Source organism: Urocitellus parryii, chromosome 3, assembly GCF_045843805.1.
Source record: "Urocitellus parryii isolate mUroPar1 chromosome 3, mUroPar1.hap1, whole genome shotgun sequence".
Classification (NCBI taxonomy): Eukaryota; Metazoa; Chordata; class Mammalia; order Rodentia; family Sciuridae; genus Urocitellus; species Urocitellus parryii.
The window spans coordinates 200,421,486-200,449,085 of NC_135533.1; the positions used below are offsets into that span (position 1 = coordinate 200,421,486).

Sequence of the window (27,600 nt, forward strand, 5' to 3'; positions counted from 1 at the left end):
AGATGCCCTGGGTGGCAGAGGTGGGGGTGTGAGAAAGAGGGTGCGATGAGGCCAGCTGGGGAAGGAGGGGCAAGTCTCTGGTGCTCTGGCTCTGGAAGGAGCAGGGGTGGAGGTGTCCTGAGGGAGGAGGAGCAGAGCCTGGCTTCAGTTCTTGTCCAGGGGTACAGAAGGGAGCCTGGTATGGTGGGTTGGAGCCTATGGCCTGTGGAGCACACACAGGTATTTAACCCTGGAGTTGAGGAAGAGTACCTATGGAGCTTGGGAAAGACATTTTTGTTTCAAGGACCCCCCTATGGAGGCCACCTTGCACCCTTCTTTCTGGGTAGTGCAGCTGGGTCTGGGTAGTGCAGGAAGATCCCTATTTTGGTTACAAGGGATCCTGAAAGAGGCCAGGATGTAGGTCAGGTTAGGACCTCTGGCTAGCATAGGATTACATGTCTTGAATTCCTCAAAACAATGACAGAGTAGATTGTATATACACAGGTAGAACTGCTGGTATCAGAAGCTGAGAGAAAGGCTGGAGGGAAGAGATTCTCTGTGAGAGATTTTGGAGGGAGCACGGGCCTGACACCTTGATTCCAGAGAAATGGACCCAGATCTCTGAATGGAAGATATATTTACACACACACACACACACACACACACACACACACACACACAACTATATATGTATATATTTTTTAAATTTTAATTTTAATTCTTTGCAGTGTTGGGGACAACTCCAGGCCCTTGTGCATGGAAGGAAAGTGATCTACCACTGAGCTACATCCCCAGTCCTTTTTTAATTTTTTTGATACTGGGGATTGAACTCAGGGGCACTCGACCACCGAGTCACAGCCACAGCCCCCCCTCCTTTTTTTTAAATTTAGAGACAGGATCTCACTGAGTTGCTTAGTGCCTTGCCTTTGCTGAGAACTTACAATCCTGTCTCAGACTCCTGAGCTGCTGGTATTACAGGTGTGCACCACCGTGCCCGGCTCCCTTTTTTTTTTTTTTTTTTTTTAAACAGTCTTGTGGTGGCATACTCCTGCAATTCCAGCCACTCAGGAAGCTGAGGCAGGAGGATCACAGGTTCGAGGCCAGCCTCACCAACTTAGTGAGGCCCCAGCAACTCAGGAAGACTCTGTCTCAAAACAGAAAATAAAGGGTACTGGGGATATGGCTCAGTGGTTGAGTGCCTTGGGTTCAATCCCTGGTACCAAAAATAACAATAACAGAAACCAGTCTTGTGTAGTTTTTTTTTTTTTTGTTTTGTTTTGTTTTGTTTAAATACTAAGATGTCTTTCACTACAAGAACCTTGAAAAATTTGGCTCCATATTTTCCTTCTTGGAGACTTGAGTTTCATATTATCCCAATTATGGAAATATTTTCAGCATTTCTCACTTCATGCTTTGCTTTCAGATCACGGATGATTAGATTTGATTAGTCATGTGAGGGTAGATTCAAAAGCCAGCCAGGTGGAAGATAAGGTATTCAAAGGCAATGCAAACCACAGGCAGCTAGGCCACCTCTTTTACAGCTAGCAACACCTAGCCTAGGCCACAGAACATCCATCCCTCGAGTCATGGCCTTGTCTAGATTCAGAGCCTAAGACCTGCAAAACCACACACCCCCTCCATGAAGCCCAGAGCTGGTACTCAGTGGGGCTACAAATTGCTATCTCTTCAGGCCATGGGTTCACCAGTGCTGGGGCATCTGCCAACTGGATCATTCTCTCAGCCTGCTTGAAGACCCCACTGGGCCCAAGGGAAGCCTACAGGCAGACAGGCCCTGTAGGAAACCACACTGGAGATGTCCCCAGGCCAGGTGCCAGGTTCTCCCTGTTCTGAGACTCTGCTGTCTCAGATGGGCATGGGTATTCTTTCTCAGATGCCTCAGGCTGAGCAGAAGCAAGGCCCTAAGCAGTAGAGCAGGTTCATCTGCTACTCTGGGCAAAGCTAGGGGAGAGACCCTATTGCCTGCACCCCGATGCTTGAGTAGGGGTCTGTTCTGGAGGTACTTCATTCTGGAAAAGAGGGCCCTTCTTCTCTAACTGTAATCCATTTTTTTCTGCCCCCTGGAGGTTTGTTCAAATGGTAGACAATTTTTTTTTTTTGGTACTGGGACTCTAACCTCTGAGTTATATCCCCAATCCTGTTATATTTTGAGACAGGGTCTCACTAATTGCTGAGGGTCTTTAAGTTGCTAAGGCTGGCCTTGAACTTGGAATCCTCCTGCCTCAGCATACTGAGTTGCTGGATTATAGGCATAAGCCACCAGCCTGGCTCCCAGGGTCACTTCTTTATGTCAACAAGCTAATTAATGGGGAGGATCACATGGCAGGATTCTCTGAGGGGATGGCTTTTAATTCTGGGTCCTGTCTGGGACATCCAGCCTCTCTCTCAAGGGCTACAAGTCCAAGAGCACAGGGACCCTGGCAGAGGCACATGTGCAGGTTGAATGAGGGTCACCACGTGTGTGATTCAGGGGTGCAATGCCTGCCATCCATTGTCCCCCTTTCAGGCACTTGAAGTTAACAAACCTCAATCCCAATCACTCTTGGGACACCGCAGGTGTTTGGTGACTGCCTTTTGGATGAAGAGTGACTTTTCCCTCTGCTGGAAACACTATGCAGGAGCCCACGGGTCTGGTTAGTAATCCCAGGGTGCAGCATTTGGACCCGAGGTGATACAGCCATCACAGGTGTCTGTGTGACACTTGTCTGGCACACTGGAACTGGATGAAAGCAGTGTTCCTAGAGGTGTCCTCAAGGTGACTTGAAAGGAAGGGTGCTGCCCAAGGACTTGGACTGGGATCTCCTCCTAGAAACAGTAGATTCTTCCAGAGGTCAAGCACAGAGCTTTTTATTCAAAGAGGTGAAGGTTTGCACCCCGCCTCCTTCCCTGAAAAACCCTGTCTGCTTGGATGTCAGGTGTAGTGCTTTCAGTTTGGGGCTAAGCAGAACGTTACGTGTCAGTAGCCACCGTGGAAAAAAGCCACTGTGTCACTGGTGCATTGGCATTGATCAATGTGAAAGCTGACCTGGACCAAGAAAACAGGCCTTCAGCCTGGCTGTGGAAGGCCAACACCTTCCTGGTCCTTCTACACTAGAGTCCGACTGACACCCATCTCATGGAACATAGCTGGAGAGCTGTAAGTGAGGGTTAGGATAGAGGGGGCTTTGTGAACCGGCCCCTCTGAGCAATTCACTGCAGAGCCTGGTGGGGCATTAGGTGTAGACAGAGGATTCTCTGACGGATCCCCTCCCTCTAGGGATTGCCCAAGGATGCTGTCCAAGAACAAGACCATTCTTGGCTAGCCTTCCTTTCTCAGTGTCCTGAGGCTGTATCTCCAAACAGTGACTTTCTTCTCTACTCAACTAGGGCCACAGGTCCCTTTGGGCTGGAACTCATGCCCTTTCACCTATAGCTAGGAGGGGGGCCCTGACATGGAGACCTTACAAGGGCACGTTCTGCCTCATCTCCCCCCATCTTGGGGCCAGACTATACCAGGGAAATGGGTAGGAACAAAGGCCAAGCTAGGAGTTGGAGAGCAGGGTGTTTCTCATATCTGATGGGGATAGGGACCCTTCAGTTAGACTTTGCAGTAGCTGTTGCTTCAGAAACCACTACAATGGGGCTTCTCAGCAGAGGGCCTGCTCAGACCTTCACTAATGGCCAGATACCCAAGGGTTTATGAGGGCTCACTACATCCAGGTTCATCCTGGCAGAACGTAGCTGGTGGGGGTGTCTGTCTCCTAGATTCATCATCAGTCTGTAGGCCCGGGCCATTATCATTCTGTCTGAGAGAAAGGATAGGTACCACCTTGGGAGAACTGGCCCAAAACACAGATAGAATTTCTGGTCATTTCTGCCTATGAGTGTTTTGGTATTAGGCTCCCTCCAGGAGGGAAAGTTAAATGACAGGTCCTGCCCATGTCTCTCCTGTGAATGGAGGAGACACAAGGCAGGGCAGCTCAAGCTATTTGGAGGAAGATTCTATTGTCTATGGAACAGAACTAAGTTTTGATGCTAATGTCAAAACCCAGGCTTACTTCCATCCTGGGCAGTTCCTGCACATGCATGCATGTGCATGCAGGGTTGTCTTTCAAGCCAAACCTGAGGTCTTTTTTTTTTTTTTTTTTTTTTTTGGTGGTGATGGGGATTGAACCCAGGGCCTTGTGCATGTGAGGCAAGCATTCTACCTACTGAGCTATATCCCCAGCCCTCAAGCCTGAGGTCTTGAGAGCAGATGTGACAGCCATGCCTTTCTCTTAATTCAGGCAGGGAGTGGGGAAAATCCTTCCAGAGAGCAGCTGTAGGTAGGTTCTCCTGACATCAGTACTCCACCTCAGGTCCCCAAAGCCAGCCCTGTCCTGCCCTTCCATCACTAGCCAGGAGCCAGGGCCCCAACCTTCCCAAAAGATGACAGCATCCCCCTGAAAGCCAGAAATGAGTTCTTGGGCTGCCCTGTTTGGAGCTCTCTTTGAGAGCAGTAGCTGTGAAAGCCCCCCAGATTGGAGAATGAGACCTGATACCCCTCTCTGGGCATTCTGCCTAGGCGAACTCAGAGAAGTCCCTACCTTCTTCACTGTCCCTAGTCTATCCCAACATCGAGAGAGGAAGGAGGGGGGTCACTGGGATGGTGAGACCAGGCAAGTAGCCTGGGAGGAAGTGTCAGGAGGTTCTGGGGAGGACATTAACCAAAACCCCCAAACACGGTTTAGTAGCCACTTTAAGGGTTTGGTTGTCTCCCACAACACCTATTCATCTAGCACCTCAATAGAGTCCTCGTCCTTTATCTCTTCTGAATGCTCCTCTGTCGTTTGGGTGCTCTCTACATCTGACAGTGATGATACCTGCCGCACCAAGTCCTTGTCACTGGGCATCTCTGGCTGCCATGGTCTGGAGAAGGGGTTGAACCAGTTCAGGGAGAAGTCCCCGCCACAGGTGTCTTTCACCGAACTCCAGTTGGCCCTGTGCTCCCTGGGCTGATTCTTTCGTTTGAGGCGCTCGATGCCCTGGGGAGGACAGGAGAAAGAGCGTCAGCATGGTCTGGGGCTGGACTTCATGAACACTCCCGGGTCCTGGCATAGCAGAGGGACGGAGCTCAGGCCGGGGTAAAGTGGCAAATAACAGGGCATATTCCTTTGTGGCCCAGGTCACCTGGAGGCCCTCAGAGGGCTGCTGAAGTGTGGGTGGGGAGTAGTGTGGAGGAGTCCTAGCAAGCAGGGCCTGCATAGCAGCTGGCCTATGTCTGCTGCCCACTCCCCTGGCCTCCCCCTCCTTTCTTCCCAAAGGTACAGGCCAGCTGCTGGACAGGGGCCACGTGCTGAGTGGCCAAGGGCCAAGGAGTAACACCCTGGGCCTCTCCATCTATAAGAACCAATAAGAAAGGTAGCCTGTTTCCTGGGCCTTGCCCCTCATGGTAGGAGCAGCAGGTTCTGCATGGCGATGGCTGATGGGCAAAGGCAAGAATGCAGGACACACACAGCATGCAAGGTAAAGCAGGTACCAGCATGCAGCGGGCACTGGGGGTCACCAGGGATTTGGGGCTCAAGGTTGGCGTCAGGCCTGCTCATGCAGTGGATATTCCCTGTGGCCTCTCCCAAGCTGCCCACTCACCTGCCTCTGGGTGTTGGCTGTGGCTCGGCCACCAGGCCACAGAGGGTGTTGGGATAGGGAAGCCCAAAGGAGTTAAAAACACAATGAGGCAGTTCTCCAGGCCCACAATACCCTCACAGAGGCTTTGACCCCCCCCCCCAGTGTGGTCTGCTTTCTCCATCTCTTCTGGAAGCCACAGGAGTTCGCTGTGAGTGTGGCAGACATGGGTGTGTTCCCTCACAGGACTCAAGACTACCCTTGAGAGATATTTGTACCTTCCATACCAGATGTATGCTCTTCCATACAAGATCCTCAAGTAACTCACACGATCCTTTGTTTCACAGAAAGAGAACTTGAGGGACATGTATTGTCTCAGACCGACCACAACCCACCCTACTTCTTCTCATACCCTTTCTTCCCACCCATCTCAGTGATTTAAGTTTCTTGACTTTTGAAAAAACTGTAAGTTAAATAATCTGAGCTCAAGGTATCTCATTATGAGAAACTTTTTAATTCCCAAGGGGAAAATAGTACCTTTACAGTAGGAAAATGTTGCAGTTACCAACTTAACCAAATGTCAAAGTTAATGTCACCAATAAAGAAACATCATCAACATCAGGTGTCACAGTGCACTGAGGTCATAACCATGGTTCAGGGATACTCTTGTATAACTTCAATCTAACCATGGGAAAATATCGGACAAATGCAAAGTGAAAGATATTCTATAGAAAGCATGGCCTACCCATCTTGAAAAAAGGTCAAAGGCTGTGACGAACCTATTCTGGAACTAGTTAGAAGTGGTGATGGTACACTACAAACACACTAAATACCATGAAATTGTATATTTTTAAATGATTACCTTATGTGAATTTCACCTTAGTTTAAAAAAGGTCAGGGTCATGAAACGTAAACAAAGACTGAGAAACTGTCACAAGTTGGAAGAGATTAAAGAGATAGGTAAAATGATGTTAGCTGGGTGTGGTAACACACACCTTTAATCCCAGGGACTCAAGAGGCTAAAACGGAGGATTGTTAAGTTTGAGGTCAGCCTCAGTAACTTAGTGAGGCCCTAAGCAACTTAGTGAGAGCCTGGATCAAAATAAAAGCTAAAAAGGACTGGGGATGTAGCTTGGTGGTAAAGCACTCCTGGGTTCAATCCCCAGGACCTTCCCCAAAAATGTGATGTGGGATCCAGGGATAGAAAAGGACATTAGTGGGACAATAAGAGAAAAATGAATAAAGTATACAGATTAGTAATTAGTAATGTATCAGTAAATCCCCCCCCCCTTTTTAAAGGGGTCAGGGTGTGCATGGGGTTATATTGCCCAGGCTGGCCTTGAGCTCCTGGGCTCTAGCAGTCCTCCTGCATCAGCCTCCTGGGTAGCTGGGACTACTGGAGCGTGCCACTATGCTCAGCTCCAGGTTTTTTTTGTATTGTGGTTGTCTAAAATGCTAGCCTGTGATGGCAACGGCGGAATGATAAATGGAAACTCTTTATACTACTCTACTTTTATGTAAGTCTGAAATTACATCACAATGAAATATTAAAACAACAAAAAAAATAAGATTCCAAGTCATATTATTTCTGCAGTAACAATCTGAACACTGAATTATAATATAATAATGAAAAGTTGGAAACAATGTCCAATGATGAAGGTGAAGTAAATGAGTCTGTAAGTCAGAACACTAGGCAACCATTAAAAATGGTGTGCATACATTTTTACATGACACTGGAACATTCCTTCTGGTGTCAAGGGAAGAAAGCAAAGGTGCACATGACATTCTCATGGAATCTGCAATTACCTTCAGAGTGGGATTTTAGATGATCTATTTATTTCTATAGACTTTCCCATATGTTCCAGGTTTTTTTTTTTTTTTTGGACTAGGGATTGAACTCGGGGGCACTTGACCACTGAGCCACATCACCAGCCCTATTTTGTATTATAGAGACAGGGTGTCTCACTGAGTTGCTTAGCACCTCGCTTTTTTCTGAGACTGGCTTTGAACTCATGATCCTATCTCAGCCTCCCAAGCCACTGGGATTACAGGTGTGCACTACTGCGTCCAACATGTTCCGGGTTTTTACCAATGAATGGGTGTTACTTTTCTAATCAGAACAAAAAGGCTATTTCAATAAATGGACCTTATAGATACAAGTCCGAGGGACCCTGAGTGGGTCATGGACTCAGGAGGCTATGATGGCCCCTCACCAGACCTCCTTAGCAAAAGCAGTGACAACCAACTGAGGCAGCCTGCTTTGGGAATCCTGCATGTCCTTCCTGGATATCATCTGAAGTCTGTCAAAGAGAGCTGGGACAGGAGGCAGAGCATGCTACAGGAGATGCCCAGAAATGTCAGATTTGCTGTGTCCATTCAGATGGGACTCATTCAAGGCCATGGCTATCTATCAGTCCTTCCTTTACAGCCACTCTGTGAGGAGATGGCCATTAGTACTGACGCTTGGCAAATAGGGAAATAGAAGTTCTGAGAGGCTGTGACAGAGTCTAAAGCTCATCCAGATGGTTTTGTAGAACTGGGACTAGAACTGGTGTCTTCTCTCTCTGCCCATTGTTTTCCCAATTGTACCGGAAAGCCTCACTCTCCATGAGCTGCTCTCAAAGTCAGAAAAGACATAGAGGAGAACAAAGCAAAGAGCACCCAGGGTTACAATTTTCCATTCATGTGGCATGCTCCCAGATGAGCACTCTTGCATTATATTCAACCTCAACAAGCTCATCAAAGTATTCAAGACAGAACCCGGCCTGTGTACCCATACACAAATTCTTCAGTAATTAAGCGGACAAACGTTCAAGGAATGTCAACTTTGAGTATGGAAAGAAGAAAATATTCCAAGTGAATATGATACATAAAAAGGACCTGGGGCACTTAACTTGGAATTTTGGGTGGATTATAAAGGTGTCCTGAAGGCAGAGTTCTTAAGCTAGAGGTTTGCAGAGGAGCAGTGATAATTCAGGCTTGAGAGAACAGAAATGGCTGGCTCCTGTTAGGAGGGCAATGGCCTACACCTACACCTCTTTTGGGGATGTATGACTTGGCTGACGCATGAGCTGAGACCCGTAAAAAACTCAACAGTTCTCCAAAATGAATGTATCAGAACTGAGGCTCCAGAGGAGGTCAAGCATGTACTCTGCACAGGCTCTTTCACCCTTTCTTGGGTGAAGAAAGTCAGAACCTCACTCGGCAGCCCACATAAATATGCCTCTCCAAGTTGGTCACACAACACCATCTGTCTTCAATGGCTTCATACCCTCACCCACTGGCCCCAACCAGGATTTAACCCAGGGGTCTCTACCACTGAGCCACATCTCCAGTCCTTTTTTATTATTTTGACTGGGTCTCCCTGAGGCTGACCTCGAACTTGCAACTTTCTTGCCTTGGCTTCCTGGGAAGCTGGGATTACAGGTGTAAGCCACTGTACCTGGCCACACCTTTTAAATGTAACCCACAATTGGAAATATTTTTTGTTGCAACTCAGAATACAAACACATGTACATACACAGGTATACACACCCATAATTTTATGACTCTTATCCTACAATGTGCACTGTATTTAAAATTAAAAACAGAAACCAAACCAAAAACCATGCTGGTTAACCACTGAATTGATTACACAAGTCAGGAATGGTTGTGACCCATTGTTTGAATGCAGCTAACGTTCACTAAAGCCACACCATGTGCCACACACTATCCATTTATAATCGTTACTCTTAATATTTGTGTCCATGCCCATTTTATAGCAAGAAGTGAAGCTTACGGAAATGAGTGTCCAAACTTATGTCTTGGTAGTAAGGTGTACTAGGAAGTAGCCAAGCAGGGGACTGAACCAGACTGAGGCCGGATCCCTAATGCTTGGTCACCATATCACACAACCTTGGTTGGAGAAGTTCAGGGCATCCCCTTATTTCTCTGTTAGAACGTGTGCCTTCTTCCCCCAGAAGCCTTTTGGCAAATCTCCTCTGTAGTCCTTGTCCTATTCCTCAGATCTGCTCCATCAGCTCCTGCCATGAGGACTGAGGGTGGAGAGGGAGCCCCGGCCCTCCCTGCTTTGCTAAGGGAACCACATAGCTCAAGTCATCAGGAACTTTCTCTCGAGGAAGAGAGTGGGAATGAAGACTTCAGTTTGAGAGCACATTGGTCAGTGGTTGGTTTCTGTTTCACTGTGAATTCATTTTATTTTTTTGAGACAGGGTCTCGCTATGTTGCCCAGTCTGAGCTCAAGTGACCCTCTGGCCTCTGCCTTCTGAGTGCTGGGGCTATAGATGTGCACCACTGAAACTGGCTCATAGTAAATTCTTTCTCTTCTATGACTCTTATGCTGCATATGTCTTTAAAAGATACAAGAAACAGTCATGTGGGTGTGGAGGCCCACAGATGGGAACCAAGGCCAGGACATGTACCTGTGGCTGTGCTGGGCAAATGCCCCTGGCTGTCTCGAGTACTCACCAGCTGGCATTCCCATCTGGGGGTCCCTTGGTTCCACTCTTTCCTGGCTCCCTTCTGGGCTGGTTCTTCAGCAAAGGTGCCCTTGGCCGAGACAGCTCAAATGAGGAGATGCTTAGGAGGAGCACTGGGTGCGGCTTCCAACAGACCATTCTTGCTTTCTTGGCATTCATTTGTTGCAGGTGCCACATGTGGGCATAGGGAAGCAGGGCTCAGTGGATTCTCTGCAGGGGAGCACCTATGGCCTCAGAGATGGCACAGCCCACTATACTGAGCCTGGCCGCACATTGTGCCCACCATCAGCAGGCATCAAGGGTGATGCTAAATTAGGGGTGACGCTAAGTACCACTCTCCAGCCCCTAGTGATATCATATGCTTGAGGCCCTGGGCTTGACCCCTGGCACCACCAAAACAAACAAACAAAAGCCAAGTGGTTTGTTCCTTGGAGGCTGTTAAAACAGTCTACCAGGCCCTACTTTTAGAATTCTGGTTCAGTAGGTAGGTCTGGGGTAGGGCAGCTCCAACAACTTCCCAGGCGACACTGATGCTGCTGGGCCAGGGACTACCAGAGAGCCTTGAGGAATTCTAGCAGAATCTTTCTTCATGTTTCTTTGATATTTAAGGGGCTCTGGGATGGGGTGCTGCTCCGTGGTAGGGCACTTGCCTAGTATGTGTGAGGCTCTGGATTCCATTCCCAGCTGCAAACATAAAAGGTGGAGGGGCAGGGTTCCTTCTAAGTTGGGACCCCTCACCTCTTAGCTGGTACGCTGCAAGTTTTAAAATAAGAGAAGCTTCAAAACCACTGGCCTGGTAGGAGAGCCCAGCCTCCCAGGGAAGAGCCTGTGTGTGATGGCAGCCTTGCACAGGAGTGTTCACTTCACTTCAGCTGGAAGACTTCTGATCAGGTTGGTGGATACTTGACCAGAATGAGCAAAAACTGGTAGTTTTTTGCTCTTTCAAGGAGTTATTACAAAGACAAAATGGTATAACTAACAGGAGGTGTGGCATGTGCATTTCCACCCAAACATACTTTGTGTTGGCTGTCACCACCATGTCCATGCAAATATGCATCAACTCGTCTGGACTTCAGCCTTTTGTATGTTCTGTGTGGCTGACATTGACAGATAAAAGGAACCTGGGGATCACCTAACCCAACACGGCACGTCTTTTTCATTTCACTTCTCAGATCCCACGTTCCAAAAGCCTGGCTATACTGGTTCATTTTCCCATGGGGGAAGAGAGATGTCCTCTTTCATTTCATCTGAAAATACTAGGAAAGCTCAGGGGGGCCCTTCTCCCTGCGAGTACGCCAGACTGGGAACCACTTCCTATGCTGTGACACCACATTCCTAAGTCACTGCACTCTCAACAAAATGTCTAAAGGAAAATGAAATAGGAAAAATCCAGGCCACCTAGGAGTAAGCTGAGTACAGCATTTTATTGTGACTTGAGTGCTAGGGACAGTCACTCTATCCAGTCTAAGGGCTTGTACAAATCCAGAGATACAATCAGTTGGGATGTTTGAAAGAACCTTCCTCTCAGAGAGAGAAACTCGGTACACTCAGGTTTAAATCATGAGCTTCTATTTTTAGAAAAAAAAAATTCAATGCAGCACTATCTACTGCATTCCTTTGAAATTCCATGGGAAAAGCAGCAACACACGTCACTTTAAAATTGTCCTTGAAGATGGAGGATTCTGAGGACATCCAAATACGTAAAAGCTATTTCCTGAGTAAAAGTCCCTGTCCCCTAGGGGGAGGACCAGAGCTGCAGCACTGTCTCCCAAGGGACCCATTCCTTCTTAACTGCTAAGAGTCATCTAACAGCCACTCTTCTTTCATGCACCTAAATGAAATGTTAAAAAAAAAAAAAAAAGAACGTATATGGAGAACAAATGCTATGAACTTGATTAAAAGCAGGCTTTCTTAAAAAAACACTTAAGAACTGAGGCTTGATTCTATGGCACGAATAGCACAGTAGAGGCAAGTTCAAGTTACCTGCCTTAGGGAGGGTCACAGAGTTGCTCGACTAAACAGCTCAAGGGTGCCGTCTCCCACCTGGCAACTAGACACCTGAGGCCAAAGCTCCTCAAAGAACTGCACCAGAACAGCACTCACCAGAGTTCTGCAATGTTTTCCTCTGGCTGGACTTGGCTTTTGGCTGGGTGGCTCTGCTCACAAACTCCAGAGAGACTTAAGGACTTGCTAGAGCCACGAAGAGCTCATCAACACCAAGCAGGCAATTAGACGGCAGCCAGCCAAGAGACAGGCCTGGTGGGGCAGCTTGTTTGAGAGGGACCATAAATGTCCTTTCAATAGAAATCTTTAAGTAAAAAACCTTCATTCAAGAGAGGGCACAATGAAACCACCACTCCAGCAGAGAAACCTCAGCAGCTATGGGCGATCTACCCTCCTCTGTGGGTAACATGGGAGAGAGGAAAGCTAAATCAGAGCAGGTTTTGGAAAAGTTTTATTGCATTGTTTCCATGTGGAAGCACTGACAGAATTAAAAGAGGGAGCATGTTCCACTGACTTTTCTGAAAAATCACATGGCTAGATTAACTTTCTCCCTACTCAGGCCTAGACTGAATAAATCTTATCCCCCGCCCCCACCCCAAGCAAAAGCTAAAAAGGGAGATTTGTGACAATCGCTTAAAAAACAAATCAGTGTGTAGGAATTCACAGATGGTCAGGATTCAGATTGGTTATTTTTGTGTCTGAGGGCACTCCCTATCTCCTCACCTCTCCCCACCACTCTTGGTCCTTCCTCTAGCTTGTCACCACCTCTTTCAAATGAGACCCAGTGGAGTAAGTGCCTCCCATGGGAAGGCTGGCCTTCCTCAGTGCAGCAGGGCCAGGTGCCCCTGCTCAGTCCAGTGAGCGGACATTCTTCTGTCAACATTAAAAATGTTGTCCCAGATCATGGTTAGCCCCATGCCAGGACAACAGTCTCCTAGGTTAAAATAAGACAAGGGTACGCACATTCCATGGCTCTTAAATAACAGAAAGTGGACCCATGTTAGAGATTTACAAAATGAGAAGGGCTTGACGGTGGGGCACATGTGTTCCACCCAGAATCAACACTGCTTAATTGATATCTCGCCAGGGAAGGGAGGGAGATGGGGCGGTCAGGGAGGAAGTAGTTGTGACAAAGTTGTAACATAGTAGCTTGCCTGAAACTGCATGGCCCCCCACCCCTTTGATTGTACAGGGCATTTTGAAATGGAAAAACTCCTTTCCTTCATTTTCTTCTGAAATCATCAGAGGGATAAAACTGCTGATTTAGAATACAAATTAGACCCCTTCAACTCTCTCCCCTTCCCCACCAAAATTATTCTACACACCCCAGGCCCATAAAGTACAAGGCAGAATAACTGGTTTTGTGAATGAGGAGGCAAACCGTGTCCACTTTGGGGAGGAGGCTGCTGAGCCACCGGCCCTTCTGAAGGCTCCAGCCCTGATCCTGCCCTTCTCAGGCCTCAAGGGGCAAATATCCATCTTCAGTGAGTTTTAAGTCCCATGGGCTCCTGCCACTGCCTCCTGGGCAGTGGGAGGCCAGGGCCCTCCTGGCTTTCCTACCAGGCCAGTCCATCCACGCACAGCGTCACGTCTCACTCAATTAGTAGAAATGGACACGGCCTGGAGACAGCACCCTCCACGTTAGTCATGCCAGACAGATAGCAGAGAGGAAACCAGAGGCCAGAGAAGTGATTTTTAAAAGGAAAAAGAAGAGCAGCTTCGGTCATCAAAAAATCAAAAAGGATGATTTTTAAAAAATAAAACATGGGGACTTTTTTTTTCTCTGCAATGTTCAGCCATTTTACTTGAGACATAAAAAAAGTTTTAGAGTAGTTGATTTGCTTTTCGGTCTAAACATTCATGAGAACAGATCGGACGATAGTGCTGTGATGTGGTTTGTGTCTGAGTGGCAATGCTGGTCAGGGGTCCTTCAGACCACATACTGGTACGGGTCTGCCTTCCCTTGATCTGGCGTGGCAAAGGGGCTGGCCCAGCCTAGAGAGAAGGGGTGGCCAAAAACTGCTTTCATGTTCATCCATTTTGTTTTTTTAGCCCATCTTCTCTCTTCCTTTTTCAATTGTTCTATTCCCTGAAAACAAGAACAATCATACTTTCAGTCAAGCACTTTATTGCTGTAGTTTTGGGGAGGGACATCCATTAGCTTGAGATGACTGGAGTAAATGCTTCCTTTTTAAAGCAATATACAGCTATCTACATGTTGCATTTTTCTTCTCTGTCCCTCATAAGAAGTGTCACACATACAAAAAAAAATGCTTTTTTTTGGTGGGCACATATTTACAAGTCCCTCAGAGAAGGAAGGGAACATGAGCGCAGCCAGGAGACACCTAAGCTGTTGTCCTAACTGTGCCAATCCAGCATATTGTAGGTTGGGAACATTCACCAGACCTGGTCCTTCCTGGGCTCTAGAGAGGAGCTTGTGGCCTGTGAGGGTGCACATGGGACTGCAGTGCAGGCTTTGGTGGGGGAAGCCTCAGAACTGAGGGGGACCCTGCAGTCATGAGAATTAGCAGTGGCTGCTAAATTGGGATAGATTCATGGGAAGTTTGAAGCTACTATGACTACTTTGCAGACAAAAAAAAAAAAAAAAAAAAAAAGCAACAAATCAAATGACTGCTCTGGCGCTGAGTCTCACCAGCCTGTGGGGATCCAGAAGCAGCTGGCTCAGCGGGGCTGGCGAGACACAAACCAAGAAGATAGAGCAGAAGTGAGAGGCCGTGGGTGAGGGAAGAAGTCACCAGAGGAGGAAGGAAAGGGATTAGTATAGGTCAGCCTCAGTCATGGGGAAGGTCTTCCATGTGCTCCTTTGGGGCAGAAGCGTGGGGGAGGCCAATGTGGCAATGTCACACAGCCTGTGCCACTTCCCTTGCTATATTTCACTGGAAAAAATGGGGACTAGGAGGAAACTTCCCCTTTTCCCTTCTTCAGATGGAGCTGGTCAGCTGCCAGCAGAGCTGGACAAAGGGCAAGGCTTGAGTATGGGCCCCTGTGCAGAGGCACAGGAGAGAAGCTGCCTGGCAGGAGCTCAGCCAGAGCTGTCTGCTGTGGTCTCTGGTGGGATGGGGGCTGGGACAGTCCAGTCTGAGTCTTCACAGCCAAGGGACCTGGGAAGAACCTTGGTCAAGGGGAAGATACCCTTTTCCATGAGGTGCAGGCCCTTTGTTCCTTTCTCTTTAGCTTTCCAACATATCCCCTTAGGAATAGCCTTGATGGGGAAGAACAACTAGGACCAGGCCAGGAATGTTTTCCTTCTGGCCCTCCAACAGCATCCTGAAAGTGGGCAGAGCCTGACAGTCACCTTTGGGTTCCCTGCAGCTTTTACACAGAGAAGCTGGTCACTTTACTCTTTGGCTACATAGCTGGATCTATACCACTGGCTACTATTTTACAGAAACTCTTTTGCAATGACATTTCTTTATTTTGTACTGGAGATTAAATCAGGGAACTTTACCATTGAGCCACATTCCCAGACCTTTTCATTTTTATTTTAAGACAGGGTCTCACAAATTCCTTAGGACCTTGCTAAATTGCTGTGGCTGGCCTCAAACTCGCATCCTCCTACCTCAGCCTCCCAAGTCACTGGGATTACAGGCGCGCACCATTGTGCCCAGAAATGACATTATTTCTTATAAATGAAAAAGACTTGCTGAAAGTCCCATGACCCTTCTAAAACATTGGGAACCCCACCCCACAGATCCACACTATGGTGCTTTGACAGTGGGTAGTACTGACCCTTCTCTGCTGACTGCTTTTCTATGCCTATAAGGCAGAGAAACCCACAGCAATGGGAAGGACTCTATCTTCCTAAGAGCCCCACTCACACACTGGTTATCCAACAGTCCACAGCCTCCAGACCACTGTTGAAAATGTCCATTGGGGAGCTTGGGAAGCCAGGAGTAATACCTGGAAAAACCTGAGACCTCCTGACTCTGCTCCTCATGCCCAGAGCAAAGTGCTGCCCTCTCTTCCTGGAGTCCTTTATCTGGACCCCCAAACCAGAAAAGAAAGAAATGCCACCTCAAGGTCACTGGACACCTGAAGAAGCTCGTGATGGCAGCAGGGCACCAGGGGAGCAGGCTCCAGTCTGGCCCAGCCAGCAACTTCAACAGGCCCCAAAAGGGAGTAGTAGGTAGGATGGCAAGGAGTGGGGGGATGGGAGGCCATGGCTGAGTGCCAGGGCTGGGCCAAGCACTGACGATTCAAATGCCAGCAGGAGCTGCTGGAGATTCAAGGCAGGTGTCTTCTGAATGCCCTCAGGACCTGGTCATGACATCTCCTCTGGGAAGCTAACCTTGTCTATCCCAGCTGGTTTAGGCCAATAACTTGTGGATCACCCTATCTCTAAACCTCTGGCCTTCAGATGGGAAACATGTCCCCAGTGCCTAGCAGAGTGCCCAACACAGCAGTGCATACAAAGAACCAGGAGGTAGGTTATGAAAGGGACTGTGGTACAGGCAACCTTCTAGCCACGGCTGCTAGTCCCATTCCTGGTGTGATCTGCTGTACCTGCCCAAGGCTAGAGGGTTTGTGCATGCAATAAGACGATCTGTGTCACTGCAAACGAAGGAATTGTACCCTGCACACTGGGGCCTAGCTACTGGGCTCTCAGGTCTGGCCTGTGAGCAGCCCTTCCAGTACCTGCCTGGGGTCCTTCCCAGCCCCAGAAGAAGAGGTGGAGGGCAGAGCTGCCTGCTTACCGTCTCATCCGTGCAGATGGAGTGCACTTGGGTCCCAAACATCACTGACGTGAAAATGAGGAAGAGCAGCGCCTCAAAGCACAGCAGGATGAGGAGGATCACCGTGGTGGGTGGTGAGAAGGAGCTGCACTCTGAAACAGAGAAGGACATGCAGGCTTGGGGCTGCCACCTGCTGCTGCCCAGCTCCCTAAGGCACCTGGATTCCTGCTCTGCCTATGCTGCAGGACTCGGCACCTCTTGGGGGTCCCAAGTCTCTGACCTCCAGGCATGGCAGGTACTGTCCTATCCTACAGCCGGCTACCCCTCACCCTCTTAGGGAAGCCCTCCTCAAGAGGCTCTGGCTGGGGCTTCCCTTTCCCTAACAAGAATCAGCCCCTGCTCCCTGTCCTTGGGTCTAAGCAGACAGCCTGGCACATGAAGACCCAGGAAGGACCATGAACTACAGTAGGACAACCTCATTACAGCATGGGGGCCTCTCCTTCCTCAGAGAGCACAACGCAAGGGCTCAGGTGCAGAGGCCCCTCCAGTCCTGATTTGGCCAGGGGCTCCTAGGCAATCCTGTACAAGGTGTTGCCTCTTTCTGTACCTCCATCAGACCACAGAGAGAAAAGGGGAGGTCTGAAGCATCTGGATTTGAAGCTTGGGAGGGTAGACTAAGCGCAGGGCTCAGCTCTGACCACAGTGTGAGGCGACGCCCTTTCTTCCAGGACATCTGCCTCACTGAGATCATCAGCCCCAAAGGCTGGGGAATTAACTAAAGAGAAAATGGCCTAAGGCAAGCACTTTCACTATACTGGCCACTATAAGGCCACCCTGATTCGGGGAAAGGCCCTGTCCTATCCAGGATTCACTGTAAAGCAGCAGTGTCTGACTAGAGGCCTGTTTGCTCCTGTGTGGCAAAATCTTTTGTCTGAACAAAGTCTAAATAAGAAAAGAAATGTTGGAAGAGAACAGAGGTGCTGTTGGAGATGGTAGAGGTGAGTAGGGTGGACCACACCTGGGACATGCCTGGCCCAGGCCACGGCACTGGCAGTGTAGTCGAGGCCTCTTGGGAGCACTCATTCCCTGAGGACCCTTGCTGAGTGCAGCTGCCTGGGCAGCTCAGGCCTGCTTCCCTGGCTGGAGAGGTTGAAAGACAGTTTGGCTTCACTGGCTCTGAGGATTCAGGGAGTAAGTGATTCTCTGAGTTGCCCTGCTGGTGGCCTCGCAGGAACATCAAGAGTAGTAAGGGAGGTTGCAAGGGCTTAGAAAGATACCAAAGTCTGTGGGGAGGCAGGTAAAGGGACATCTCATCTAAACACCTTCCTTCCCTTAGGTTTCCCTGGGAACTTAATACCTCAAGATATTTTTTTTCTTGGTTCCTTGCTGGGCAGGGCTTGGTCAAGATAGCCCACCAGCCTTCTGGGCTGGCTCTGGGTGGCCATAAACATGGCAGCTGCCTGCCTGGCCATCTGCTGGGCAGGATATTAGGAAGAAATTAATAGGGCTTTGAAGTTAAGCAGACATGCTGGAGTTTGAACCCCTGGCTGTGAGCTCTAACTAATAACCTCATAATTAATAATTAATAATCTGCTGCAACCCATCTTGCGTTGTGGAATTGTCTTTTTCTTTTGGTACTTGCTTGGTATCTGCCTTTCCCACTATACCCCAAGCTTCATGAAGCTGAGGACTTTGCTCACTGCTACAGAACCAGGTTGGAACAGTATCTAACAACAAGAGAATCTGGGCAAGAGGGTTGGGCTTTTCCCTTCTGTACCAGGATACAATTAAGAATTCATAAGAGGCCAGGCATGGTGGTGCACACCGGTAATCCCAGTGGCTCAGGATGCTGAGACAGGAGGATCGTGAGTTCAAAGTCAGACTCAGCAAAAGCAAGGCTCTAAGCAACTCAGTGAGGCCCTGTCTCTAAGTTAAAAAAAAAAAAAAAAAAAAGGCTGGGGATGTGGCTCAGTGGTCGAGTGCCCTAAGGTTCAATCCCTGGTACTCCCCCCAAGACCCCTGCAAAAGAAAGAATTCATGAGAGGACATCTGTATAGCACAGCCTTAGCCTGACACAAGGTCAGAGGGTGCTCACTGGATGGAGGTACCTTGCCTCTGCCTCACCTAACTCGGCTGCCTTGGAGCTGTAGGCAAAGCCCGCGGCAGGGCTTAATCTCCCACCCTGCAAAGCAGCAAGCACCCTTCCCTTCTTGAGCTGGGCCCTGGGGATTACAAATGCAGCCTGGGCAGGCACGATCCAGATTCAGGGGATGTGAAACTACGTCCCTATTCTTCTTTAAACATTAACTCAAAGCACCTCAATCTAGGGGACAGTCCCCATGCCCTCTTAATATAAGCTCCTATGGCCCCACCTGCTCAACCGGGGCCAAGCAATGATGGCATTAACTGTCATACACAGGCAACTTTCAGGTATCCATTCCGGGGACTGTCCTGTGCCTTACTAGCCTTGCTGGTCTAGGAACTGGTGCCTCAAGTCCACTCCGTCAGCAATTTTGAGCAAAGACAAGCAGTGCCAGGGAAGACGCTGGGGTAGCCAGATAAGGTGGAAACCCTTGCTCCAGATCGAGGCTTGAACAGCAGGCCCTCTTCTTGGTTAAATGATCTTAGAACTTGTTCAACCTCTGTGAGCCCCAGTTTTTGTCATTTGCAAAGTGGGGAGTACTCTTCTACCCTGCAGGCTTGTTGTAAGACTGAAACGAGGTACTGCTCAACAAGTCTTTTGTGTGATGTCTGTCTCCTCGTAGACATTAATAAAACCATTTCAAAGACATTCCACCTCACTGACAGTCTCTGTTACTGCCTACAGTTACCCTGATGACAGGTGGGAGGTGTTAATAAAACGTGGAGCTGACCTGCATCCCCAGGGTGTGGCAGAATGAGGGTACTTCAGGAAGCTCACCAAGCGATTGGGAACTTGCTGAAGACTTACTCTCTGCTAGGATCTGCAGATGCCCACTCTCCCCCACCCTTCCCCATGCCTCCTTCTCATTAGTGTGGTCTCCTTCTTTCCCTGGGCTTATGCCAGAAGTATGGCAAGTCAGCCCATGCAGGAAAGGCAATTGCTCTGAAGATGATAAAGTGAAAAAGGGCACCCACCAAGGAAAAACAGTAGAAATATGATGTTCCCTGCTCAACACTGCCTCAGATTTTGAGTGTGAAAGCTCTAGCCCAGCAGGTGGTCTCTCTCTTTGTTTTCCCTTCCAGAATCTATTTTTCTTTTCCTTCAGAATTTGTAACAGTGTTCTGGTTGGACCTCATTCCATCTGCTCATTTAAATGGAATACTTCTAGAGCAGAGAGAATTTGTGTATGTTCTTTTTTTTTTTTTTTTTTTTTTTTATTGGTCGTTCATTTTTTTTTTTTTTTTTTTTTTGTGTATGTTCTTAATATACATTGGTGATGATTAAACAGTTTGAAAACAACCACCACAAAAAAACCAAGCAAATCAATAAAAAACTCTATGTCCTAGGCAGAAGGTTAAAAATAGGGACTTTTGCAAAACTAGAATAAAACAACTTTTGATTGATGTGCCCCATTTAGGGCTGGGGGTGTGGCTCAGTGGTGGAGCACTTGCCTAGCATGCTTGAAGTCCTGGGTTCCATCCCCAGAACTGGAAGAAAAAAAAAAAAAAAGCCTCAGGTAAAGATAGAAACATAAGCCATCACCCAACATGGTTCCCCCTCCTTGGAACCAGGGTCTCTACTTGCAGGGGCCTTACACTCTCCCTGAGCACACTCAGTGCAATGGGCCTGTTCTACTCATTACTTTACCTGTTAAACTGATTTTTGGGGGCTGCTCTCTTTCATGAAGATAGACTTGGGCCTCTGCTGTTCCTTCCCTGTTCTCTCCATAGTCTTGCAGTAGATTTAACAAACTGAGGTAGACAGCTGGTACCATGAAGGAAACAGAGCCTCCATGAAGGAAATAGAGCTGGATTCACATAGGTGGTCTGTGACCACCCCGCTTAGGTTACAGAACCCACCCTGGAACAGGAAGGGAAGCCCTGGCACATACTCACTTGTCCAATCTTCTTCAAAGCAATGCAGGAAGTGGAATCCCACCATGATGAGGGCGTGCAAGGAAATGAGAGCTATGTACATCTGAAACAGGAAAGCAGTGCAGATGCCATTGTTGTGAGAACCTTCTGACTGTGCAGACTCTGGAGCAGGGCATTCAGAACCTGCTCCTCGGAACACTTAGCTAGGCCGAGGCCTGACCAGGACGGGGCCAGAGAGGCATCTGGTGACTCCCCCACAGGGCCTCCGACCTCCCGCCCTGGGACTGAGGGGAGCAGCCATTCTCTGAGTCTGTGGAACCAGAACAGAAACAAAGCCTGGGCACCAGGCATGACCTGGACTGCCTGGGGGCATGCAAGGCATACTACTTCTCTTCACTTGAAGTTAGGGTGCTGACTGCTAACTTCAAGTGAAGTTAGCTCTGAGTGTTCTCTACCTACCTGCAGCTCAGGACGTGAGGACACTGCTAACACTGCTTGCTCTAGCTACTTAAGCCTGACACCTGGGGTGGGAGCTAATCAACCTGTCTACATGCGAAAGTGAAGGGCACTTTTCGAGCCAGAGATCTTTGGCAGGAGGGTGGAGAGCTACGCGGGCAGGCAGCTTTCTCAAGGGCAGTCAAGACTGCTGTGAATGCTGAGAATTTGCAAAGGAATAAAAGGCTCCGCTGCTGCTTTGTGTAGGGCAGGGCAGACATCAGAAACTGACTTACTGTAAACAGGACGAAGTACTTCTGGTTGTTCTCGCCGACACAATTATTGACCCAAGGGCAGTGGTGGTCCATCTTGCGAATGCACCGCTTACAAACACTGAAACAGCCCACAGGTCAGACCTTTAGGGGTATCCTAACAGTTTGGGGCCTCCAAGGGGAAGGTGGGACCCACAGCTCCAGTTTTACTCCTTAGAAATGGCTCTCTCTAGCACAGTTAGAGGTTTTTCTGTTTTTTTTACAAGGGCCTTGGAAGGCAGGGTCAGTATGCCCAGGGTCACAGTCATTCCCAACAGGGGGACAGAGTCATGGCCTTTTATCTTGTTTAACATATAAACAGGACAGACCTGTCATGGCTGAGAAACAGGCTGCTCTCCTGGGATATCACAGCTGAGAACTGGATTTACAAAGACGTAATGAAGTAGTAGTTTAAAAAACTTGACAGAGTTGGATGGGATACAGAGAAGAATTGCTCCTTACAGCTCCCAAACAAACAAACAAACAAACAAACAAAAAACACCCCAAACGAAGGGTCACACAGAAGTTCCAAAAACACTGCCATGTTCTCCCAGGGATGAGGGTATGCTTTGCTAAGCCTGGCCTGAAGTCTGGTGGCATGGTGGACCTGGATCAGCTGAGCTGCCTGGGTCAAACAGTTGAACTCTGAGCCTCAGGTCTCCTACCAGCATGAAAGTAAAATACATGAGAACACATACTAGGTCTCGATCAGACAAGTGGTGGATTCATACTGGTCTCCATTCTCACTCTTTTCCACCACTCCAAAGGGCCTGGCCAACATAAGCATGCTGGCCTGGCTCCATAATCTCCCTGGGGGCCAGGCAGGCAAAGTAAGAAAGAGGCCTAAAAGGAAGGCAGAGGAAACAGAACACTGGGCACTGGCAACTCCACTGCCCAGTCTGTTTCTCTTTCTCTCTCTGTTAACAATTTTGAACACACACATTTAAAAAAAAAAATTATATACATACATACACACACACACACACACACACACACACACAGAAAGGAGTGATTTTGTGCCCTGTGTTCTAGGCCTCAGCTACCAGGCTCCCGCTCTCCCAAGGAGCCGTCTGCTACAGCCCATTTCTTGGATGTTCTTCTGGATACAATCAACTCTGGGGTTCCTTATGTCCCTTCTCATCTGAGAAACAGACTCCTGAGAGTACAAACACTCCCTGCTCCAGGGCCCTGAGTAAGTTCCTCTTCTATCTTTACTTATTTCTAAAAGGGTTTTCAAGTGTGTGCTCTTGAAGCAGGGTGGGCTCAGGGGCAGAGAGGCACAAAGTGGCCTTCCATCCTCTTAAAGCTGTACAAGAGTTTAAACAAGTTCTCACGGCAAAGTTGTGCTCTGCTCTCCTCCCAGCTTCACTGAAGAGATGAGGCATTGGCCAGGACGCTGGGCATCACAAGGAACTTCGTCTCACTGGGCAGCCAAATAAGACAAACTCCTATGCTTCAGGCAGCAGGGAAATTAAGAATAGCCACTGAGGCCTACAAAGACTAGCTCAAGATGCTGGTCTTTTGAGTTTCCTGTTCTCAAAGATATGAACCATCAAGATGGCACCTCTTGCTGGATGTGGTGGCATACGCCTGTAATCCCAGTGGCTTGGAAGGCTGAGGCAGGAGGATCATGAGTTCAAAGCCAGCCTCAGCAACTCATTGAGGCCATAAGCAACTCAGTGAGACTCTGCCTCAAAGTAAAATATAAAGGGGCAGGGGATATGGCTCAGTGGTTAAGTACAAAAAAAAAAAAAAAGGCACCTGTCCTCACCCTGGGCCAGGTGGTTGTGGGGTGGGTGGGGTGAAGCACTGTTCAGAGGCTGACTTGCTCACAAAAAGTTCACCTGAATGGCCTGGGCATGGAGCATGTCAAGGGCAAGGCGTGGAGCAGTGAAGGGTGCTTGCACTCTGCCCTGTGGTTTTACCTAAAGACCATCCCCAGGAGGTGGAAAAACCATGAACTTCCGTTTACAAGGCCTGATGACCAATAAGGAATCATTGCCTCAGAGCCAGTCTCCTTTAAACAGAGTGGGCTTGGCAGTGTCCCCTCTCCAGACGTAGCAGGGCAGCCAAAGCACAGGATAAGAGGAAGCCTCACAATCCTTATGGAGAAGCCTGCTACCCTTCTCCAAACATGCCGCAGTTACCTTACTGTCTTGCTGGGGACAGGCCTGATGCCAGAGGACCCTTTCTCCATTCTTCTCACTTGGCAAAACTGAGTCCTCTGAGGCACCCTCCTAACTTGCTCTTTCCTTAACATGCCTGAAAGCTCTCTCCTTGCACTCTTTTCTACCACTAATTCCAGTAAATTATGGACGAGATAGTGTGGGCTGGTAAGTTCCTGGGGCACAAGGACCACATGTGCGATACGTCATTAAAAAGACCAAATGCCTTATATGGAAGTATTTTTTTTGTGTGTCCTTGCCATCCATACTTCCCAGGCCCCTTCTATGTTTTAAGTTATTGTTTTAGAAGAAGGCAGATGCTTCTCTTCCCCACTTCTTCCAGGTTCCCTACCATTTTTCAGGACTCAAAGCTTGGGAGAACCCAACAAGCTCATTGGCTCGTATGCATCCATGGACTCCCTCTGTGTTTATGTGTTCCCTCTCCAGGGAGGTGTACAGGCCTTTCCTAGGTATGCAGCCTCAAATGAGGTAGCTGGGGCTCTGGTGCCCATCCTGGGTAATGGTCGTATATGCAACATAGGCATGACTGTGTGTGTCTCTCATAGCAGTAATTATGGAATTGTGCCACAAGATGAGGGCCTGTCCTGCCTGGGTGAGAGGCCCCTAGAGTCAGGACGATTTCTAACTCACCAATATAAGCACAGAGCCAAGCCCAGGGCCTTCCATAGCAGAGTCTGCTGAATTAAGGCTTTGATGCTACAGACAGGTAATGAGGAAGCCTGGGAAACGAGCTGACTCACATCTGCCTAGATGCTCCGGTAGGGAAGATGAAAAGAAAACAGCAAGAAGTACTGGAGGGGTCGTGGCATCACACACAGGTTTCACTGCATCACACCTCACTGGCTATGACAAAAGTATAAGCAAAAGATCCATAGCACAGCCCAGCACAGCTCAGAATCGAGTTTGTGAAAGACAGTGCAATGTGAGGGAAAGAAGAGGGTCTGAGGACACAGCTTCATCTTGGGTCTGGGCAAAGCAATGGAGGTTCTCCACATCAGCCTCAGGAGAATTACCCTGATCTTTCATGTAAGCACCAATAATGTGTGCTAAATGCTTTAAAAACAATACTCATGCTATGTACATTTTATTAGTAGTCTTAGCAACGAGAAACACAAAACAATAAGAATCTGGTAGGTGCACAAAGCAACCTACCACTGTCTCAGCCTCACTGTGAATACCTGGAGAGGTTGAAGCGTGGCTGAGGCATTGCTAAGGAGGGGTCTCCACCTCCTCCAAGAAGAACCCAGCATATAAGCCCAAAGCCTTGACCATCCACATCAGTACAAATGGCTCCTCTTACAGGATTTCCACATGCTTCCATGGTCCTTGTGACTGGGAGATTTCATACCAGGATGAAAGCAGCGTGGGGTTCTAAGTGCTTCTAGAAGGTGAGACCTACCTGCACACACCCTTCAGGTGTATGCAGGTCTGGGTGTATTTGTGGTACCCACCAGAGCACAGGGAATGGAGACAGCGTCAAATTCAATGGGCTCTGTTGGGAACATAGGATTAAAAGAGACGGGGACAAACACAAGTGGGCATACCGAGCAGGCAAGCCCAGAGTCTATCAGCTCTAACTACAGTAGACTGGGCTCAACCAACCGTCAACAAGCCCAGGCTGTCTCACATGCTGGGGATTCTGCTTATCCAAACTGTGGGTCCCCAGATGGCCTGGGCCACATGTGCCGTCACGAAGAAGCAGCTGTCAGCACACACTTCCTGAAGTAGGAACAGGCGATGCACAGGCATCCTGGCTTGCTCATCTGAGTCAGCAGCTCCTGCTGCTCAAGCTGATGTGTTTACTAGCACTCAGAACACCTCCCCTGGTCACCCGGGAGGGAGGCGAGGAGGCGGCAGGAAAATGCCTGGCAGTGAAGGCAGCTGAGGTTGTGGGGAGGGAAGAGAAAAAAACCACTGTGGTTGCCCCAAAGTTCTTTTCTACAAAGGCAATAACTCCGTTTCTGGTCCTGCTTTTATAAACCCAGCACATCTCCAAGTCTCTACACATTCTTCTACGAACAAGTAGCTTCCACTCGCTGAGCTGGGCAGCTTGAACAGTTATTTAAATTTAATCCTCATAACAAGCTACGGAGGAACAACCCTCAATTATGGGAGAGAAAGCAGAGGCCTAAGAGTCACAGTGCAGTGGAGACAGTTCCAGATTTCCAACAATGACCTCTCCAACTTCAAGGCCAGAATCTGGTCCAACCCTTGGGGCTATTCTGAGGAACCACACAAGCAAGTTGGGTGCTCCTTAGACAGCAGCTAGCTCCAGAGCCCCAAGATGGCAGGAAAAGACTAGACTGATGCTTCCATCTCAGACACAAGAAGCAAACCTGATGTGGACCTCAGAAGCAAGTTGATCTAGATAGAAACCCCGCAGGGGACAGCAATTGCCACAGGACTCTGCTGGAGTACCTCCTTCACTCTCAAGCAGGTGGCAACTAGTTGGGCAGGCCCACAGATCAATCGATCTCTCTCTTTCAGAGAGACGGAGAAACAAACATACAAGTATATAGGGTTATATGAGTTACTCCCAAACTGGAGTTCTAGTGGAAAGAGTCCTGCTGGGACCTGGAGCCAGAACCACCAGGACCTTAGTACTCACTACCTTAGCACCACCAGTCTTTAGTACTCACTGGCTGCAACACCTTAGAGCAGTCACTTAACCACCATGAGCTTTAGTTTCCTCATCTAGGAAACTAGGAAGAGTAGCCCCTACAGAAATACCTAGCTCTCAGGGTGGCTGTGAAGATAGAAATCAGATGAGTGATGAAGGGACAGGAAGGGTAAGTGCCTTGATACAGCAAGAACCAAGGAGCCGACTGGAATCTGAACCCTAGAGACTGACTAGTCTCTTCTGAGAGGTGGACAGTGAGGACTACAGGGAAAGACCACCTTTTATTCACTCAGATATCTCACTTGACCCAAATAGCTCCATGGCCTCGGGCTGATAAGGATGACCTCTCACCTCTGAGAGCAAGTTCATTCCTCCATGACCCTCCCCACCCCAAATACAAGCACTGGTCTGAAAAGGGGACTCAGTGACATTTCTCCCTCTGTATTCTAGCATTTAAAATTCTTTCTAATGATAAAATATAATTTTTATTTAGATATCGTCTCAACAAGAAGACTCAAAACAACAAAGAAATCTGAAAATAAAAAGGGAAAACTCGCCAGATAAGATGGGAAAACATTTTTTTGAGCTGACTTCTACAATAGCCATAACCTCTAGAAGTTTGGTTTTAAAGGAAAGTCTTTATTCAGGAGCAACCCTTTGTTTCAAGTATAAGATGTTCACAGAATGATTTTCTAAAGCTTTGTCTCATGGTCTCCTTGTCATAAAAGCTGTGAAGTGGTAGGAAAAACAGGAGTTCCCTCAATTTTATATATATGAAAACAAAGGCCTGCTTCAGGTGTGGCAGAGCCAAATCCTGGGGCAGATGTTCTAAGTCCAAATCACAAGCCCTTTCCAATCTAGTGGGCTCACAGGGACCAGGATGCACATGCACAATGTGCAGAGCCAGGGGTGTTCCGAGTCCACTTTCTGACTTGGCACCTGTGGGGGAAGTGTGTGCTACTTCAGGGTATATGTGTGACAGGAGGCAGGGTGGCTGAGAGGAGACAGGGGAGCCCCAGCCCGTGTACCTGCAGTGGTGGGCTCTGTCGGGCTTGATGCTGCAGCATTTGGGACACTTGTATACCACCTGCCCAGGCTTCAACTGTAAACTCTCGATAAATTCTTTAGTGGCATTTCCTTTGGGCACTGCCCCCTGTAAGAAAGAGGAAAAGTGTCAGGGTTGTGCTGGCAGTTCTATCAGTCATAACACTCCAAAGTGGAGACAGTCATTTCAAAGCAGCCACCACGCATGTATAAACTCTATTTTCTGAATTA

General features: G+C 48.4%; 1 protein-coding gene across 5 annotated transcripts in view; it reads right to left on the reverse strand.

Moving 5' to 3' along the window:
* Positions 1 to 607: 607 nt before the first annotated feature.
* The window catches only part of Zdhhc3 (zDHHC palmitoyltransferase 3), a 55,812-nt gene continuing 28,819 nt past the window's right edge, over positions 608 to 27,600 (reverse strand). The window contains exons 3-9 of one of the 5 annotated variants that reach the window (XR_003300887.2): positions 27,354 to 27,478; positions 21,505 to 21,601; positions 20,795 to 20,876; positions 20,547 to 20,663; positions 16,778 to 16,908; positions 10,048 to 14,151; positions 4,915 to 5,000 (exon numbers count right to left, since the gene is read on the reverse strand). Coding sequence is in view for 3 of the 5 variants with exons in the window: in XM_026389903.2 (XP_026245688.2) it covers positions 4,743 to 5,000; positions 16,778 to 16,908; positions 20,547 to 20,663; positions 20,795 to 20,876; positions 21,505 to 21,601; positions 27,354 to 27,478 (810 nt within the window). In the remaining 2 variants the exon portion in view is untranslated. Of the gene's footprint in view, positions 5,001 to 10,047; positions 14,152 to 16,777; positions 16,909 to 20,350; positions 20,387 to 20,546; positions 20,664 to 20,794; positions 20,877 to 21,504; positions 21,602 to 27,353; positions 27,479 to 27,600 lie in introns of all 5 variants that reach the window. The other 4 variants (XM_077796291.1, XM_026389903.2, XR_013343365.1 and 1 more) reach the window with 4 other exon arrangements.